This window comes from Plodia interpunctella, chromosome 1 (assembly GCF_027563975.2).
Source record: "Plodia interpunctella isolate USDA-ARS_2022_Savannah chromosome 1, ilPloInte3.2, whole genome shotgun sequence".
In the NCBI taxonomy this organism is placed as follows: domain Eukaryota; kingdom Metazoa; phylum Arthropoda; class Insecta; order Lepidoptera; family Pyralidae; genus Plodia; species Plodia interpunctella.
In genome coordinates this window covers 2318734-2339107 of record NC_071294.1, presented here as the reverse complement: position 1 = coordinate 2339107, position 20374 = coordinate 2318734, and the positions used below count along the sequence as shown (strand labels likewise).

The 20374-nt window shown below is 33.5% G+C and overlaps 1 protein-coding gene across 2 annotated transcripts in view; it reads right to left on the bottom strand.

The window, feature by feature from the left end:
* sens-2 (senseless-2) overlaps positions 1–19733 on the bottom strand; it is a 54006-nt gene extending 34273 nt beyond the window's left edge. For both annotated transcript variants that reach the window (XM_053750084.1, XM_053750093.1), the window contains exons 1-2: positions 19397–19733; positions 1647–1763 (exon numbers count right to left, since the gene is read on the bottom strand). In XM_053750084.1, the coding sequence (XP_053606059.1) occupies positions 1647–1763; positions 19397–19532 (253 nt within the window). In that variant the 5' untranslated portion in view covers positions 19533–19733. The remainder of the gene's footprint in view (positions 1–1646; positions 1764–19396) is intronic.
* Between the last annotated feature and the right edge of the window lie 641 nt (positions 19734–20374).

The following is a 20374-nucleotide window of genomic DNA, read 5'->3' as shown; positions in this document are numbered from 1 at the left end:
AATGCGCCAAAAATAAACTCTCTCGTCTCCACTGATTTACCCTAACCCCTTAGGGTTATTATATTGCAGGTTTTACTCTGATCTTATACAATATTTTTGTCGTATTTCTATTTCCCCGTTGTTTCACCACAGAGCATCGAAGCCATGGGTTTGCTTTCCTATTCTTCTCCATATTTGCACGGTCATTTGCATCCTTGGTCTGATTTTTAATCATACATACTTTCTTCTTGACGATATCAAGACAATAACTTTTTACTGATAAAGTTTCGTTCTTACTCCTCATTCTTCTTCGTAAACTGTTTCTTTCTTAAATTATGTATACTATATTGAATTTATAGTATATAGAATTTGGCTATTATATTTTCTTGTGACACTTCATCCACTTGATTGCATTTCCTTTCAATTACTTTAGTTTTACCAGCGGAGAATTTTGATTGGCTCTCTGTTTTATCCTATCATTTCTATATATTTGTAACTTAGCTGTAAATTTTCCTAAATTGTAATAAATAAATAGTTTAAAATAGTGATAGATTTCCATTAAAATCTCTCCCAATATCTGTTAATTTTATCAACATAGAGAAAATTAGAATAAATTATGCTGTCTGTACCGTACGCCGCGTCTCAAAGTGTTGTAAATCCGATTTGGACATGTGTACCCTTGTAAGCAAACATTACAAGATAACGTTCAAAATGTTTGAAATGTATGGATTGTGTATCCGTATAACTTGTGATAATACACGTGTGTTCTACGAGTACATTTTACACAAACTCCTACATATGTGCATTTTAAATCAATTTAATTTTTGTTGATACTAACTAAATAAATATAAAATATTCTTTTAAAGATTTGTAGAATAGGACAACTATATTCTCCTATAGATGCTATAGATGCTGATGAAGAAGTTATTAATAAGGAATAAAAAGCTTTAACAGCTTATAATAGGTAACAGCGTTCCCAATCAGGATTGACGCCAGGTAGGCCGCAATATTACAGCCTAATCTTCAAAATACATAGGTTTATTTTTAAGAGGACTTCGGGGCGTCACTGCTGAGAATGAAACTGGGAAAAAATAGCTCGCAGTAAAAGTCACCAGAAACATACTAGAAATATGCTATTCTATGCCAATTTTGATTATATCTTATCACACGATATAAAGATACACGAGAAATCCGTTCACTTGACTCACTGATAGCTGAAATAGTTCAGTGGAGAGATCTATCATTGTCAACCTGAGATCATTGATAGACATGATTTATCGTTTATCAAATACTTACATGTCCGGTGGAAGACTCTTTGTTCTAAAAATAGGTACTAATGTTGTAAATCTCAAAGTGTGATTTTATATCCTACTTTCACGTCAAAGCCTGGGGTTAAAGTGATTTTTGGCGTGGAGATACTTGGAGAATAGGAGAGTGACATAAAGCTACCATGCATCGGGCGGAGCCGCGGGCAACAGCTACTAAGACAGACTAAGACTAAGTTTTAAGCAAAAGTAAACACGTTGATTAAAAAAAAACTTGGAGTTAGATTTACATTTCAGAATTTTACAAACTTTCCACACGATGTCGCAAATGCATCGTCAAAGAAATTAGTTTATTTTTCAGTTGACTTACATACCTAATTAGCTCAAGATAGAATCACTTACCTCTTGGCGTGTAAGGGTCGTGGCTGTGTGGTGGTGATGGCAGCCTAGTTTCAGGTCTGGCAGAACTCCATAACGACTGACAGAGACCATTCCGTAAAGCTTCGCTCGCTGACACTCCTGTTGACAAAATAAATACTCTTCAATAAAATTGACCATAGACAACATTCGTTGTTTTAAACATGGAATTAGCAGCAGTTACTCCGTAGTGCCTACTAATTCCATGGTTTTAAATAACACATTGAAAATGGCATGTAAATTACAATCAGCAACGTATTATATATGTTTAATTTTTTTAGGTTTAATAACTTGTTTGAATAATTTAATAGTTATTTAGTTTTTTATTACTAGTATTACTAGAGATTATAAGATATTTCTTAGGTTACATAATATATTATCTTTTTAATTTTAAGTGTTCATTCCTGCATATAAACAATTCCATATAGATTTAGTGTAATAGGGAACATGTTTATATAGATGTTGAGTTGGATCTACATGATCTACAACGATTTTCTACTTCATATGAGACTGCTATTCCAGAATGATTCTGTTCCAACGTCATATTAAAAATACCATAAAATAGGCAAAAAAAGAAAGAAAGAAAACATGTATTTGCCAAAAACATGAGTACAAATATACAAATTGATGTCAAAATGAATTAGACCTACACGTTTTACCGAATATAGTATGCAAATATAAATAAATAAAGAGGAGCATGCTGTCCACTACAAATAAAAATAAAAAATAATAATTATAATGTATACTAACACTAAATTCTATCCGAGTCTATCATTAAAGAAATCATATAAAGTATAATAACATTTATCAGTTAATTTAAGACTTGAGGTGCTTTTTAAATAGATTTAAATTTAAGCTTTTATATTGATTTGGAATTTTGTTAATTTTAGGTGCCATACATACTATGCTATTATGCTATTACAAAGCAATCATCCATTTATTTTTATTTGTTAGATGCAGTTTATGGCACTATCGTGTTTTTGTTTGGTCTTATGGTTTCCCAGTACAGAATGCCATATGACGTTAAGTCCACCATGTACTCATAATTTTATATTAATAAACTCTTATCATGAGAAACTGATTATAAAACTTGTAATAGAGCGAAATTTCCCGCAATATACTTTTTGCTGCAAAGCCAGTAGTTTGCATTAATAACCTGTTTTTAATTCTTATTAAAATATCGGTCAATAATATCTAGTATAATCTAGTTATTACTAGTTAAATCAATTTTCAAAGTTCATTACCTCGTACTTTGTGTCGATAAGTTAGCGGCTTAAGATAATGAATATACATTTCTTGAATGAAATTTAGATACGGTCTTCAATGCAACACATAATTTAGATCTTTCTTCTTTTAAATTGTGTTAATTGTTAACACTGGTGTCCGATTACCTACCTACCGAGTCTAGTGGCAAGTTAATTTAGATAGAAATCATCTGGACATCTAGCTTGCGACATTAATGATTCACGAGCTGTGGATGTGACCGGGACCCTAATATGAGAGGGCATGGCTAAATCAAAACATGCCACTTCATTGACAAACTGACAAACATTCAATTGGACGAATTGCCCAGTAAGATTGCCTCTAAGAAATGTATATATAAAGTGACATTATAACGTTACTTTATAATGTACATTTCCTTTGCTGAAACTTTTAACCTAAGTTATAAACGGTAAATCTGGGGGCACGACAGTGCCCCCGCAAGTCGAGCAAAAAAAGCGGCACGGCCGTACCATCCTTTTCTCGAAGCAATTCAGGCCAATTTCGAACCTCAATAACTTAGTTGTGGACCTTCCGTAATTATTTCGGGAAACTATGAACTATACCTAGGTATTTGTACTTTGTATTCTGTCAAAAAATTCCGAAAGGCTCAAAATATTACGCATCTTATTTTGTAATTAATATTTATAGTAACTTTGTTACGATAATTATTTATAAGACGGAAAAATCCCGATTGTATCCAACGGAAAAAAACATAGTAAAGACCTTAAAAACATTACAACAAATTGATAACACTTTAGAGCAAAATGTATTGAAATGTCGACTTTTAAAATGTATATCAAATTTAGTCTTAAAGGGATTACAAGATAACAATAGGATTATCCTTATCGCACATATAATTTCTGTAATCACTGCAAATTCCTAATGTTTTGAATGAACATTACCCCGTTCATTGTAATTAAGTGCTTTTTTCATTTCATTTCGAGATAATTTTTTTGTAATGAAATATTACCAACTTTTATTTGCCCGCCTTTATACATACGAAGATAATTAGAATATACAATTTCACTTCTATTTAAGCTATTTCAAATGTTTAGCCCATAAGCATAAGAGCGATACATATTCAGACTTTGTAACTCTTACCTATTCTTTGCATATTCTATACATATAGATGCATACATATAGACTAACATATAATCATCAGGTTAAGAAATATGGGCCATAAATAGGATACAAACAATTTTGAAAATGTGAAAAATAATTTTACTAATGTTAATACTAAGTTCAATTTATTCAGCTATGAACCAGAAAAGTCATTCATATCTCTTAATTTTACCGTCTAATGGCTATACCCTAAATTAAGAGTTTGTTTTCTTCAATCTCATGCAGGTATCACATATATTTAAACTACATTTTGAATCAAAAATCTTTCGGAAAATAAACCCACGTCTAGAAGATGATGGGATATCACGAAACAGGATAAGGACTATAAGGGGCAAGGCCAATCAGTGCAGAGGAAGAGAGCGATTCGGTGGCGCCTGCCTGGCGAATGTTAATATCAAGACGATTGCTGTGTGGATGTGACACATTCACGATTTAAAACAATCATAAAATCAAATATAATATCGCGTACAGGGAAAGGTGATCCGTAATGACATCGCTACTGTTGAATTTTGAGTACAAAATTACTTTTTTGGTAACCAAGTCAAGAGTTATCGTCGTTTTGTATAGTTTTCATTATTTAATGATGTGGCATTATTAAACGTTCAAAATTTTCAATAGCCACAATTTGATATTGTGACTTTGTGGCTAATTTTGAGAATGCTTTTCGACGAACAGTAAATTGAGATTGAGAAACACTTTTCATCTCGAAATTATTTAAGCTAGTTCCACTACCGTTGACTATAAGACAAAATTGTAACTATTTAAAGTACTAATATATTATGTAAGATTAGTCTAAAAACATACAATTTAATATTAAGAAATCGTCCACAAAAATGACCCCAATGATAATAACTAACGCATCAACATTTGTCACTCAATCGAGCTCGGTGCTCCATAGCAATAAACTCGACTATAATTGGATCTACTTCATCGCATGCAGTTCAGTTGTCAGGACTCAGAATATTGAGGGATAAAATTGACCACTGCTAGATAGTGTATAAGAACTAAAACGACGTCACATTAAAATCTATGGTGTCGTAATCTGATTCTAATACGTATAAATATTTTATTCAGAGGAAAAAGAATCTTAACGAATTTTCAGCTTATCTCACTGGGCCGTCCAAACAATTGTTCAGTTAGTACTATTGATAGAATAATTGAAACATATCATGTTTGACAACAATTTAATTTACGATCGATATTTCAAATTGATTCGCAAATTGCAAGAATGATGGAAAATCAATAACGTTAATGATGCAACAAAACTTGAGGTTGTAAAAGAAACTCCATTAAATACAACTTCATCAATACAACAATACTTATTGCAAAAATAAGTTACATATAGATCATACATACATGAATACAAAACACATCACATCAACGTCATGATATTGAGTGGTTTTTAAGTATTTTTATTTTTGATCCATATAGTATGCGTAAAAATCGACCATAAGGTACTTCTAGGATATAAAATAACTAAATTTAAACAAATTGCATAAAAGACGGCCTCGAAACTCTGTTAGCAATTTCTTCCTTCTTCCAAGTATAATCATGATCACGCTTGTCTATTTTGTTTTATTTATATTCTGCGCAGGGTGCGCCGGACATCGGTTATCCGAGACCCTCTGGGACGGCGCCGGCGTCTCCACATCTGGCTGGCTAATGAAATTGGAAGTACTGGATTATCTGACCAGTGTCATGTTCTAGTAAGAATTATATTATCGGTAGCAAAGGTACTGCAATAGATCTCAGACCTTGTAATCGTGCTGTTGCACTTGAATATATTCATTTGACATTTAAAGCCGTGGTACAAGGTCATGTAATTATATGGATCTATATGGTTAAAGAGAAGCAATATCTACCGAAAATCTACTTATATAATAAGCCAGTAGATTTACGGTTATATTATTCTATCATACTAATATTATGAATGCGAAAGATTGTGATGATATATGTGTGTGTTTTTGTTACTGTTTTACGCAAGATCTACTGGACGGATTATTATGAAATTAACTAAGTACACGGGTAAAATATAATCTGGATACGTAGAGTATTTTTTTCCCACGGGTCGCACTTAGTGACCTATAAGTTTGAGTTATATTATAACCACAAAATTCTTAGCACAGTCGCAACGGCAAAGCCTTTTAGATTATGATCAAATTTAACCATGCTATTATGTTGAATAAAATGTACGGTAACGCAGGATTGTATTTAAAAAGTGTCATACTTATAGTTAACTTCATGCCATCTTTCATTAATTTATATATTAACAATATAATCAAACAGACTACAGATCATGATTTGCTTATTAGAGAACGTAACATCTTAGAAGAGGAGTTCTTTCTTCACTTAGACCACCAAATGACACAGGAAGCGATGCCACAATTGGCGTCGTCAGTGTCAATTTGAGAGCATCTCGCGGCCGGACGTCGGCCATTGATTCTTGAAGACCGTGGCGCCATTCGGCTCTTTTGTTTTAGCTTTTATATCCTACGTTGACTCATCAATCAGCCTTGGTTCTGATAATAGCGGTGCGAACTGTGCCTTGGTCATAGACGAGATATTTTTGGCAATTGGTTTTATTAGAAGTGACGGTAATGACGTTAGAATTCGGTTGTTGAAATGATCTAAAATAGGTAATGATTTTTTTTATAAATATTTTTAGAAAAACAAAAAATGCTAGTACTACATTTAGAAGACTTTTATTTGCGAAATTATTTTTCGGAGGCTTTAGAGAGCTAATCATAGTTTCTGCGGAACTGTAGAACGTATGTTAACTAAGGACAACTTTATCCTGACTTGTAACATTGGAGTATGTTCTTAACAAGTGTCATAGGATGTTTTTCAATCGTCTCCGAACCGTTCGAAGGAAGACACGAATCACGTGCCACCAAATCGTTGGTTTCCTCTGTTTCTGAATGTTGTTCTCAAAGTGACCCACATCTGTATGCCAAATTACTTTATGATTGGCCATACTGTATTTTTGTTTAGATACAAATTTTGAATTAAGTTTAAATTAAGTTTAAATTAAGTTAAATTACGTTAAAAAAAACTAACAAAAAATATCGATGAAAATGAGCATTCATTTATATCGATTTCTTTAAAGCCACTTTAAAAGACAAAGACGAGTAAATCGATATACCCTACGCCATAATAACTTAACAAATTCAAAAATAAATCACAAAAGAATAAGCAAATTCCACAGACGACAATGACGACAGCATATCTAATCTGAAAGCGCACAATGAAAACAATGGTCATTAGAGAGTATAATAAAAATCTCTATCCCCACTCATTACCCAAGTGCACAAATGACAACGTGCATACGCAATCTCTATAAATACACGATAACCCACCAACAGAGGATCTTACAGATCACAAAGAACGCCGCATACGATCAATTAGGTGCGGTTGACACAAGACAATATTCCTTGTACTGGCCATCAATGGAACCGATGGTTCATTCAATTGGATTATTATTAGCAACTACTTCAAATCGTTCGATAGGACAACGAACAACTGTGGGGTGGAGCGGCGTATTTATAGATACAAGTGCTAACTGGGTGGGTTGCCTTTTTGTGCATTGACGAGGATTATTGTGACGGCTGTTAGCTGATATCGACGCAATTATACGTAATGAATGGAGATGTTTACATGCATAATTTTTGAGATTTTTCTAAATTGAAATTGACGTAGCTATCGTAATGGATATCTTTTTAAATGTTGATTTTGCACAAATCATTTGTTATACTTTTATGGTCACATTAGTAACTAGTTACACTTGTTATGATTATATAATTCTATAAATTATTTAGGTCTTTTAGCTTTTTGGTTTATTATCTTTATTTCGCAGCATTATATTCAATTTCTTTACGCATGATTATGCCAATAAATGTTCCTATATATGTACAGATGTACTCCACTGGATTAGAGATCTACTCCATTGATTTTGGTTTCTAATCCAAGTGTCGGGTTACCTCCTGGGTGGTCAGCACACAGCGTCATTATTGATCAACAGATCAGGATATAAAGCGAAATCGGAGCAATCGAACGGATCCAACTGCTAGCCAATGAGGTCACGGAAAATGTAACTTATTAAATTCAAAATAAAGTGTTCTACATGGATTTAATAAGTACTTCGGTGTACTTACCTACTTATTCCATGCGGAGTACCTACTAATTCCATGGTTCCACTTTGTTTCCCTTTATTGTAAAGCTTACTATAATGTTTACCTTACTTTGTGACATAAAACAAAATAATTAAACCCGTTCTCCCCTCTATTATTTCGATTTGGGAAAATGTACTTATTCATTCTTCTCCGAATGATAAAAACAAAGGACATTCATTTAATGAAATTTCATTTCATCAAACATTCGTTTAATGAAATGAAATTAGATTATGTACTTTTATATAAACAGAAAATTATATAATTTTTAAAACGTACACAGTTATATACTTTATGTATAGTTGTACAGACATTATAGGAAATGGCCAGTCCAGGAAAATTACGAATCAATCAATGACCAATTAGAGAAATTTGCCAATCAAAGATCTTGATTACATTGACTGAGGAAAGTAGACAGAAAATGGCTAGTGGTATGGTAACAATAATAACATATTTTTCCCAATATTTTGACGAAATTTTTTAAGAGTGCAGAACTAACTAATAAGACATTTTTGCACCCAAAGTACCCAAGCACCTACATACATCAACAACGGTCAGGAATTTAGAAAAAAAAGCACATAGTTGCACAAAAAGCCACAGTCTCTGTACCAAGTATTCCTTTATCATCTGGTGACAAGCAGTCTACCAAGCGGGCCTTATCACAGAGTAACAATATTGCCTTTCATAAAACGAGAAATAAAGAATCATTTTTATTTCATGTCCGATCGGGTCAGCCCGGGTCGCGGTTTCCTGGCCTTAGCAAAATATAATTATTATGTTACGATAACATAGTTGCTCTGATCTGCTAGTGGCGTGTGGTTCCGCCCTAGAATAGGACCACTCCCGCTTTTTTTTCGATTTACAGTTAAAAGAAAAAAAAAAAGACACCGATAATACTTTTACACAAATTATTATTAATTTTAATTTCTAATAAAATGTATTCTTAGTAAGTAAAGTAAAAATAAAACTACCTACATTGCATTTTTTTCTATAATGTCCTGCGTTTGACGAAATAATCCCGATTTTTGTACATACTAGGTCCAAAATACCGCTTTGCCTATAAAAAATCTGACAACGCTGCATACTAAAGACATTCCGCAAAAAAACATTCACACAGTCACGCCACGATTTAATTTAGGCATAGATCTGTGTATCAATTAGACAGATGACAGTATGACTAACGCGCGTAGGAGACTGCTTGTGGGAATCGTCCTCGGTCCAGAGAGCTGCCTTGATTAACATTATGAATAGACTGCAGCATGACACATGATCGACCAAAGGAACCTTTGAACTTTTACTATTCTTATTTCAAATCCTATGACATGGCCAGTGATTTTTTTTGTCTAGAAGCGACTAAAAAATATAGAACGTGTCAGCTGCTTGTCTTTCCGCACAAGTTAAGTCAAAGATAAGGGCTTATAAACTGGAGATTCTTCTCTTATGAGACGTTAATTATTAAAATTCAATTTTGTTAGCCTATCATCTATACGATAGGTTAACAAACTAAACTATTAAATTGAAATTCCTCTAACAAGCCAGCCGTACGTGGCCTTCGGATGTCGCAACTCTTGGCTCTGTCTACCCCGCACGAGATAAAGATGAGGTATTATTACATTGTCATCGCAGTCTATGAATAGTAATGCTGCAACCAGCATCAGGGGTAGTGATGGTCCGGTATAAATGTTATCACGTCTTTTCTTAAGAACTCTATGTAATTGACGGAAAGGATTGGTGAGGAGCTGTCGTTTAAGACGATAACCTAGTCATAGTACTTGTGGACTACACACCTTTGTTTGGTTTGGCTCAGTACTGGCCAGCCTGAATTTTTTAATTTTAAAAAATATAAAATATATCACCGTCCCATTCCTAAATTGTAGATGAAACTCTTATCTTGACACTGGCAAGTTATAAACTAACAATGAAATATTTAAAATGGTAACTATATACCTAATTCCAAACTTAAAAATTCTGTCTTTCAACTGCAAAATCCTGCAATCAACTAATCATCTGCTTTCAAACCGCGGTAAAGGGACAGAATAAGGGCCTATTAATAATGAATTCGTCGGCTAAATAATGAATTAGGCCAGCAAATCGCCTTTATACGGCGAAGGGATTTGGCTCTCGCCACGTGTTGCCCATTACACTAATAGCAGAATCTCACTCGTTCACAATTACTTGTGGATTCTTGAGCCTTTATCTTTGAGTTTAATTATTTGAAAGAATTGATAAATATCCGTGTCCACTGATTAATAGAAAGCAATTCAAACAAATTCATATATGAAACTGACGACGTCTTTCTACACCGGAATTTTCAATAATTTGTCATGCAGTGTTTGCAGTCGACATAATTTTTTTCATAGAGTGAAAATTTTAACAAATATTCGTTCGATATGCAACATGTTCTTATAATAGTGGTATAACGTTACGCGATTTTTCACGCGATTGTGCGGCCACAGCGATAAAGTAAGAAAGATCTTCTAGAAGCTGCAATATATATGAGTGGCTCGAAACAGGAGAATTATAAGATAAACCCCATGTATATACAGGCAGATATACAGACAGATATACAATCTCTAGTCTTGATTGTCGTGCGAACAGCGGAACGGGTTAAGAGGTGTTAATTGTGCAGATTGAATGTTTTCTCAGGGCAGAATATTTCAATTGGGACCAATTGGGACGCTGCGCATTTTTTTAACACGCGATTTATGACTCTTATTGGGTTTTGTGAATAGATGGTTCACGAAATTTACGTGGCCAATCCGTCAATGTCGTCATTTTTTTAAATGCTGATAGAGTTAAAGGTGAGTTGCACCAGCTACTTTGACGTTGAATTTGACCTGCGCGCCACCGACGATGTTTTGACGAAGTCCGGTATTTTACCGGACTTTTTTACGCAGGTTAAAGTTAACGTCAAAGTTGACTGACGTCAAAACTTAAAACGATAATATGGCATAATTTCTTTACCTTTAATTATGACATGAGCAAAGCAGTACACGAAAGCTAACATCTGGTTGATCGCGTAGCGTTTAAGTGCCAAATAAAATCACATCTGTAAGACCCGTGGGACTGATTGCGATGCTTTATAGAGGTCAAAGTCGTTGTTTTAATAGTCTTAGTACTCATTTCATACTAGCTGCGCCTCGAGATTCTGCCCCCATGGAAGTTTTGTGACAAAAATTAAACCATATAGTTTTTAGTTGTATCCTACCTGTATACTTTGCAGCGATTATATTCTGTTATACCGGCTATATACTGCCGCGAAACAGTTTGCCCAACTTGGACGGATTCGGCATACACTGCTGGTTTTTCATGTTCGTGCACATCTGTCCGATTTCGGTGATAGCGTGTAGCCGGCATTGTGATCACGTGAAATCTCCTGATTTTTCTTAGGAAGTATCAAATATCGTATTAAATTTCACCTTTTTTTATTTGTTACGTCGTATGACTTTTAGTAGTAATCCAAATTATGACACGAATGCGTGAACATTGCGTATTTAGTATGAGTGCTTTTATTTACCGCAATGAAAAACCAGCAATGTATACCGAATCCGCCAAAGTTTGGCAAACTGTTCGACGACATTATATGTGCAAAACGCGACAATTCGTGCATAACCATTAGCGGTAGAACGAATGCTCGCAATGATTTGCACTAGCTCGATAAAAAGTATTTTTAAATCCAAATTTCCACGAATTCTCTCAGTGCACATTAATTAATATCCATTTCTGAACGATTTTTGTTTCAATCGTATACTTATCAAGCTGTATGAATCATGGCTGATTGGTCAGAGCTGCCGGCAGTCGCTTGATGTCGCCGCCATCAGTCTAATTCGTCAACAGGAAGATTCTAATGAGGTTAGGATTTAAAGGGTCAAGGAAGCTGAGAATTCGTTGATTTGTTTTCGGCATTTCTCTGTGAAGTGATGAAATAGTCGCTGCTGGTTACATATAACTCTTTTTATAAGTATATTTATTTCTTGTCCTACTGCTAATAGTTGTATCTGATCTACTTAACATACATATACAAATAGTAGTTTTGTCTTGCCGCTGGTAAAATATTTATTGCCTTAATTACTTTTAGCCTTGTCAAGATAAAACAGAATATAAATTATTATTTTAATAAAATTTCCTGGATGTTGGTCATGCTTTCGTTATTAGGTACATAATAAATTCATACATAAATTAATATACACGACAGAGAATCAGAAACAGTATATCTTATAGATATAGCCATCGCAAACTCACATAATATACAAAAATCTACTTCAGATAAATTAAGCAAATACCAGGAACTTGCCATAGAACTTAAAACACAATGGAGAGCACATACAGTCTATATAGTACCCATAGTTTTATCATCTACAGGGGTAATACCGAAATCACTTTCACAAAGCCTGAAAACATTAAATGTCCCGATGTATATAGTTTATCTTTTACAGAAAGCCACCATTCTTAATACTTGCCGGATCACCAGAAAATTTCTATCTTCTTCCAGTGTTTCTGCTGGGTTTTCTATTTAGCTTCTTGCTCCTATCGCTTGGCTAAGGTCCGCGTTAGTTGCTTATATTACCCTCAAGAAGAGAATATATAAAAATAATAATAAAGCCAAAACTATTAAAAAAAAAATTATCTATCTATCTGTCTACATGTTTGTTCGCGCATTACGCAAAATCTACTGGATAAATTAGATGTGGTTTTCACATTCGTACAGCAGATAACTATACACTACTATATACATTGAAATGAGATGTTGACAATATTAAGTTATGAGCGGGCGGAAGCACGAAACAAACGCGGGTTAAGGCGTGTTCATAAGCTAGACTTATAATAAAAAATCCGAACTAAACCCTTATAATAATTGTAATAACTAAAGTCTACGAATCCGAACGCTTAGCTTTCCAAGATGGTTCCATTTTCAAAAATGTTTGTTACTCGATCGACGCGAGTTACGATTACGACGTTGTAACAAATCAAAATCGGATCGTTCAATAGCTCGCCGTGGAGCAGATTACAAATTTATAATTATATCTTGTGATTTATTCCACAGTCTGTGGGGCAGATTTTAATTATATCTCATGATTTAACGAGCCGGAGTGTGAGAAACGGATGTAGGATGTGTCCAAGGCCGTGCGATTCAGTACTCATCTTTTTTGAACATGTGGACTGTCGTTACGATTGCCACTTGCTATTTAATTGCTAACTTAACTGATTTTTTTTGTAATCCGACAAAGAAATATCACACAGCAAGACAGAGAGACACTTTTATCAAAAAAAATTAATATATACTTATATATATTTTAAGTAACACTTTATACTTAAACTAAAAATGTATACTTATTATTTATTGCAGACAAATAGCATATTAATATGTTTATATTAATTTTTTATATTAATTTAAACTAAAAGTTATCTAACTTAAAATACTTATAAATTTGAAATATCTAAATTACTTTTTTATGTTTATAAAATGTATACTATTTCATTTTCCTTTAAAAAATATGATAATGATAAAATATAATATGATATCAATCAATCAATTAATTTAAGAACTTTGTTCTTGTCGGTGGAGCGTTTTCCATCTAATTCTGTCCTCAGCCATCGATTTCACCTCCCTACACGACACGAGCTCTGCCTTCTCTTTTACTTCATCTAGGAATGCCCTTCTTGGCTTTCCTTTTCCTCTTCATGTTTCGATTTTTCCTTCAATTAGATATTTCATAAAGTTGTTGTATCGTATACGGTACCTATGATATAAATATATATAAATATGATATATCTCACTGTATTTTTTTCCTTTTTTCACTGATGATGTGCAATGTTTTATGTATACATAATATTTTATACATAATATATTATAATTGTGTCCTTTGTGCTTTGCCCCCATATAGGTTCTTTAAAATAGCTTTTTAAAATTCAACTTTAAATTCGACCATTACTAGTTCTCTACGGGTTTCTGAGAAAAAGAGCATTGATAGACGTACAACGGAATGGTTTCCTTTTTACCTATTGAGGTCTGGAACCCTAAAAAATAAATCCATCCAGTAATGTCGGTGAGGGCTGTCGGTAATTCGTTTATAGCGACACGTGTAGTGCGAATGGCCAAATTGGATTTCCATCCGAAATGATGGATCGAGGTTCTATTCCCGCTCCAAATCACTGGGCGAAAATCCGTCACGTGCTTTTGACCCCCGACGAAAAAGAGGGTTATAAGTTTCGTTACATGTGTGTCTCCGCGCTTTTTATTTAAGGCCGGAGATACACAGTGATACTTAATAAGTCTTTATTTCTTGTCATAATTGCGTCCACCACTAATTTAGGATTTTAACTCAATGTAAGTGAATATTGTGAATTTAAATTTGACTATAAACAATCAGTATTATTGTATGACTTTCGATAATATTCACCAGATTTTGATAAAAAAACATCGTTGGTAATTCTCGCAATAATAGACTTTACTACATGGAAATTTCGGGATAAAAAGTACCATTATGTATTACTCCAGGTTATATTATATACCTGTTAACTAAATCTCATCGACAATTCCTTTTTAAATTGAGTAACAAACATTCTCGGACACTAACACGCATCAATATAATGAGATTAATATATTATCGTATGATTTTGTAACATTATTCATGATAACAACAAGACGACATCCAAGTTGATAATTATACAGGGATACTGGTATCAAACGCAAAACATCCTAAAGACTACTTGAGTACATCAAAACAAGCAACTTTTATTCTACGACTTTTCGTGATTTGTAGAAAACAACAATCTAATTTGCGATTCTACACATCTAAACTCTATATAATAGCCGAGCAACACGAGACAGTAACAGTAGGTTAGCGGAATCGAACATAGAGTTAACGTTTTATAGAAACGACATGAAATAAATAAAATATATTACGACAAATCACACAGATTGAGCTAGCCCCAATGTAAGTTTGAGACTTGTGTTATGGGATACTAACTCGACGATACTATATTTTATAATATAACATAAACATAATTATTTTTTATTATTATTATTAACAAAAACATCCAAGACCCGGGCGAATCAGAAAAAGATCATTTTTCATCTTGACCCGACCGGGGATCGAACCCGGGACCTTTCGGTTCATAGGCAAGCACTTTACCATCGCGCCACCGAGGTCGTCAAACATACAACATTAAAACTAAAAAAAGGAAAATCTTTGTATTTTTTATGTTTAGATATAAGTCGTAGAACAAAGATGTTAGTCTCTGTGTGTTGATGTTACCTTATGCGCCTTTGGATTTTTTTACCAATAATATTTCTGTTCCATATACAACTGTGGGTCGGTCACCGGCAAATTACGTAGGGAACAAAATTGACTGGCTATTCTGTTCCCACCTGGCCCATTCCCTATCCAGACTAAGTGTAATGTCCTAACATTGGGTAACGAATAAAAAATCATAATTTTCACATGTCAAAAATATTATCATTAAGCAATTTCTAAATCATAGAAAAATCATTTACAATCCCATTAAAATCAATGTCCTCGTGGCAGCGCGTACAAAAATAATGGCAACTACGATAACGGCCGGTCGATCAGGCAAATCCGATTATGTCCGGGATCAGATGTCTCGGCTGTGTTCGGAAAATTATTGGAAATCCGGATTACAGCCTTCTTCTATATTAATTGTTTTTCCTTTCTTCGTATCGGGAACAGATACTTATACTTACTATTAGAGATTAACGTATTGATTTGTCGGTACAATCGTTGTTTAGAAAATATATTGCTAATATGAAACTTTTGCCCAACAGCGATAGAAATACAAAGCAACTTGGACTCAAAACCTAAAAAAAAGAAATGTATTTTTCTGTTGATCAATATATATTGTATATATATATATACTGGCAGCTTGCAGATAGCTATTTAAAAAAAATAATATTCAAGAAATTAAAATAAATCAGTTGTTGCGTTCTTTTTAAATGTTTCCCGGCACAAATTTATAATCCTGTATAGCCGACATATAGTGTAGAATATTATACAGGTGCAAAAATAGGGGTGTTATAAGTTTATATCTGTGTATAAAGAAGACACGTTAAACTTATAACACTGCTCTTTTTGCGTCTGGGGTTAAAAAGTCAGTGGTTTTGGATGACTAAAACTTGTATAATATTCTCAAATAGGTACCTGTCTGTTACAGATAATTTTATCCCGAGTGTTCTTAGCCATGTTTCATGAAAATCTGTTCAGCCGTTCAAAAGTTATAGCGAAATGAATATTGAAAGGTGGAGTTTTTTTAATTTGTCTAACAAATAAATTTGTTAATTAATTTGTTAACGCTATACAGTTTCCTTGTAGATTGCGTGTTACTATAATTACTAATACATTTATTTTCAGGTAACCACAGATTATAAATATTGTCAGGGAAGATCGTATTAATTTCACCACAATATATTAGTATTCTTTTATAAGGAATTAGCGACTCGTTCCGGCTTCGTTGGGGTAAAAACATAACAAATTTATACAACTAACCTTCCTCGGGAATCACACTATCCGCTGGTGAAAACCGCAAGAAAATCCGTACAGTTGTTTTTGAGTTTATCGCGAACAGACAGACAGACGCAGCAGCGAACTTTATTTTATAATATGTTAAGGATGCTTCCCTTTTTCCGTAACACTTCCTACTGTTCTGGGTCAATCTATTTATATATAATAATCCATCGCTTTCCCGTAACCTATACAAAATCCTACTAATGTTATAAATGCGAAACTTTGTGAGGATGTACGTGTGTATGTTTGTTACTCTTTCACGCAAAATCTACTGGACCGATTGTTATGAAATTTGGTACACGGGTAGAATATAACCTGGAATAACACAGAGCGAAGCCCCGGGACGCAGCTAGTCATCAATATAATATCGTAATAATTCTTCCGATAACCCAAGGCGTTTAGGTAACCCGTTTAAATACCATGTAATCCGTCGAAAGTCGATGTAACTGTTGCCGCATGAATTTCCGAGTAGGACACAAAGATAACGCCCGGCCAAAATTAACTATTTCTAAATGCACAATAGATATATATATAGGTATATATATGGGGCCGAAACTGGACATTTTAAAGTCTGCGGGTCGGTAAGGGTCGAAGGGACCGAGACCCGCGGATTAGTGTTTGGTATTATTGTCGCCCTTCGAGGGTGTTTACCCTTTTTGTCTATTGTAGGGTTAACAAAATTGTCTTTTGTTTTGAAATTGCAAAGTATTGGTTGTTCTTTGCGTAATAGGTAAAGTGTTTTTAAATATGTACTTCAGTTAAAGATTTTGTAAGGATTTTATTACTTTTTGATTCTTTTTTTGCTGTCGCTTTAAGATAGCTATATACCACTACACTTTGCTACATAGATAGTTTATAACATAAATTTAATCTTCGATACCTTTCCGAAGAAACATATTTATCTAGCAATCTGGTAGTAATCGCTGTTTTACTATGATAACATAAAATCAATTCGATTATTATGTGAACATACTTAGAGAAAACAAGTTGACATGTTTGTGAAAGTTTCTATATATCGCCACTGGGCATACAAAATTAAATTACAAAAATTCAGCAATGTATACGCATTAACAAATAATTTCAAGTCATATTTAATTAGTGTTAATTTAATTTATAATAATGTGAATAAGGTCGAATTAAAGATAATAAATAATGACAAAATTTAAATCTGTCTAAAAATTATTACATACTTACGTAATAAAAGTTATATACTTCACACACATAACATCTCACATAACCATTTGATTGGCAATGAAAAATGCAGGTAGATAGTGTATTAAGAGTGTTGCTCTCCAATACAGAAATCCTTTGACTAATCAGCACCGTGAGAATGAAACGAAAGCCATTTTTTTTTAATCATTATCGATGCATGGATATTCCCTGATAATTCTAGACTGTTTGTTAACGAACAGAAAATTGTTACTTAACGAACTAGAAAAAAAGTTTTTTCGTCTTAAATAAAATGTATTCGCTTTAATACTGTTAAAAATTGTGTATTTCATATGAATTATAGTGCCTATACTCGTAATTTGAGAAAAAAAATTACAAAATATATTAATTTGGTACTACAAAATTGTCAATATAAATTACAACTTTTTACATATGTTATCAAATAATAGCAAATAATAATAAAATTTATGTTTTTAATATGCAGTTCAACATGCCCAAATTTCTAATAAAATTTTCTGCTGAGTCGCGGGGTACCACAGCAAAAGACTAAAATTTAGTATACTTAAAATTTAGGTGATGTGTCCCACTGGTAGATTAGGTTTTTTCAAAGCTGGGCAAAAATTTGATTGATGAAAAAAAAAAGGGTTATTTTAGAGTCGGACGGTTAATGAGATCGCGGATATAATCCACTGCAAAAACCACAATATTTTCGTCGATAAAACCCACTAAATTTTTTATTTGGTGGTCATAACCTGTCCTCTTTATCCATTGATGAGGAAGGCCCCAGTAGTGGGAATATTAAAAATTTACTGTTGATGATCAGGTAAATGCAATCATAAATATAATCACCGTTCTCGTATAGAAGCGTTGAAGCGAAAAATAACTCTGAAAATAACGCCCTCTCAACCTATCGCCGGTTGACTGCAAGAGATCCTTACATGGGATAAGTCCGTCGTTGTACATGTATCTTTATTGTGTTAATTTAAATTTATGTACTTTTTTTCGTGCAATAAAGTTATTACAAACAAACAAACAATAAGAATCGACATTCGCCCATTTTGGGAATCGAACCCGAGATATCTATAGCGAAAGAGCGTATTGGCCACAACACTGAAGGTCTTGCACATAGTATATAATAAAATAAATTATGACGTCGCATCATTGATTTTAATTATTTCAATAATTTAGAATTCCTTGTGGAATCAAAATTATATATATATATATATATTTATATATATATTAATTTGATATTTTAGCAGAAATTCTGTTCATTTATATTAGAAATTAATCATAAAGAACTTGATCAAAATAGTGTTATTATTTGTCAGTAAAATCTAAGACATAGAATCAAAGGAATACAATGCGGTTGAATTGATGATACCATTTTAGTAAATATAGTATTGTTTTTTGTACAACAAAATATACTACTTAGTGTACAGTTGGTCAATAAAGTATTAAAAAGTTTAGTACCTAATACTTCAAAAAATCTTACCTTTGGGTGTAACGACTCTAAAGGCGCTATTGGATACAGGCCTCGGAGAAGTGTCCCTCATCGGCCCTGGTGAGCCACTTCCACTCCTCACCATAGAAAAGTCCAAAGGCATATGCGGCATGGCACTTACTTCCATTGCCAATTTATTTTTTAAGTTACTCAAACACAACAATTAACACTGGCCATAAATAAAAAATAACGAAATTTATTTTAAGGTTAAAACGAATGTTTTTGGAATGTCAAACAAAGTCCGTAGTTCGAAATTAGAATTTAGATCGCGGTGCGTGCGATCGGCGCGGGTTGCGGGTATGTATTAAGGCAAGCACACACTCGAGTCGTGTTCTCTCGGCTTTCTGTTCTGTAAAGCCGAAAATCTCGTGAATCTCCATACTGATTTCGACCTTATCGCTATCGCCGTTTTTCTGTGGGCGTGGTATCGGAGGCTCCGCCCCAGGCGTCCCAGGCGCCGCCATGTGCCTCGAGTGACAATCACTTTGTATAGGTAACACAATAATATGGTTCGTGATGGATTTTATCGCGCCACCGATGCATTTGTTCGTGAGAATTTTTTTGATAATATTTTTCAGTTATTGGCATTTGACTTGAAGTTATGTTGCGGTATCAAATGATATTATGACGTTTTACATAGTGACAAGTAGATTGCAATAATTTTATCATTTTTAAGACTTTGTTAACTTTAGGAGTCTTAAATAAAATGATTATGTTTTTTATTTGTTGATTTTGTTTATACTTACACAAAGCCAAAGCCTTATTCAATAACACTTTTACAAAATAAAAGAGTGGCATAATTAATTAAAATATCATTTTAAATAAAAAAAAAATAGAACTGCACTACAAAAATTAAAATTAAAAAAAAAACAAACCTCTTCGAAAGATGACACAATTATCCCTCAAACAGCGGTGACGTCCGACGAATTAAACCCGGGCCAGGCGTCACGTACGGACATTTAAAACAAT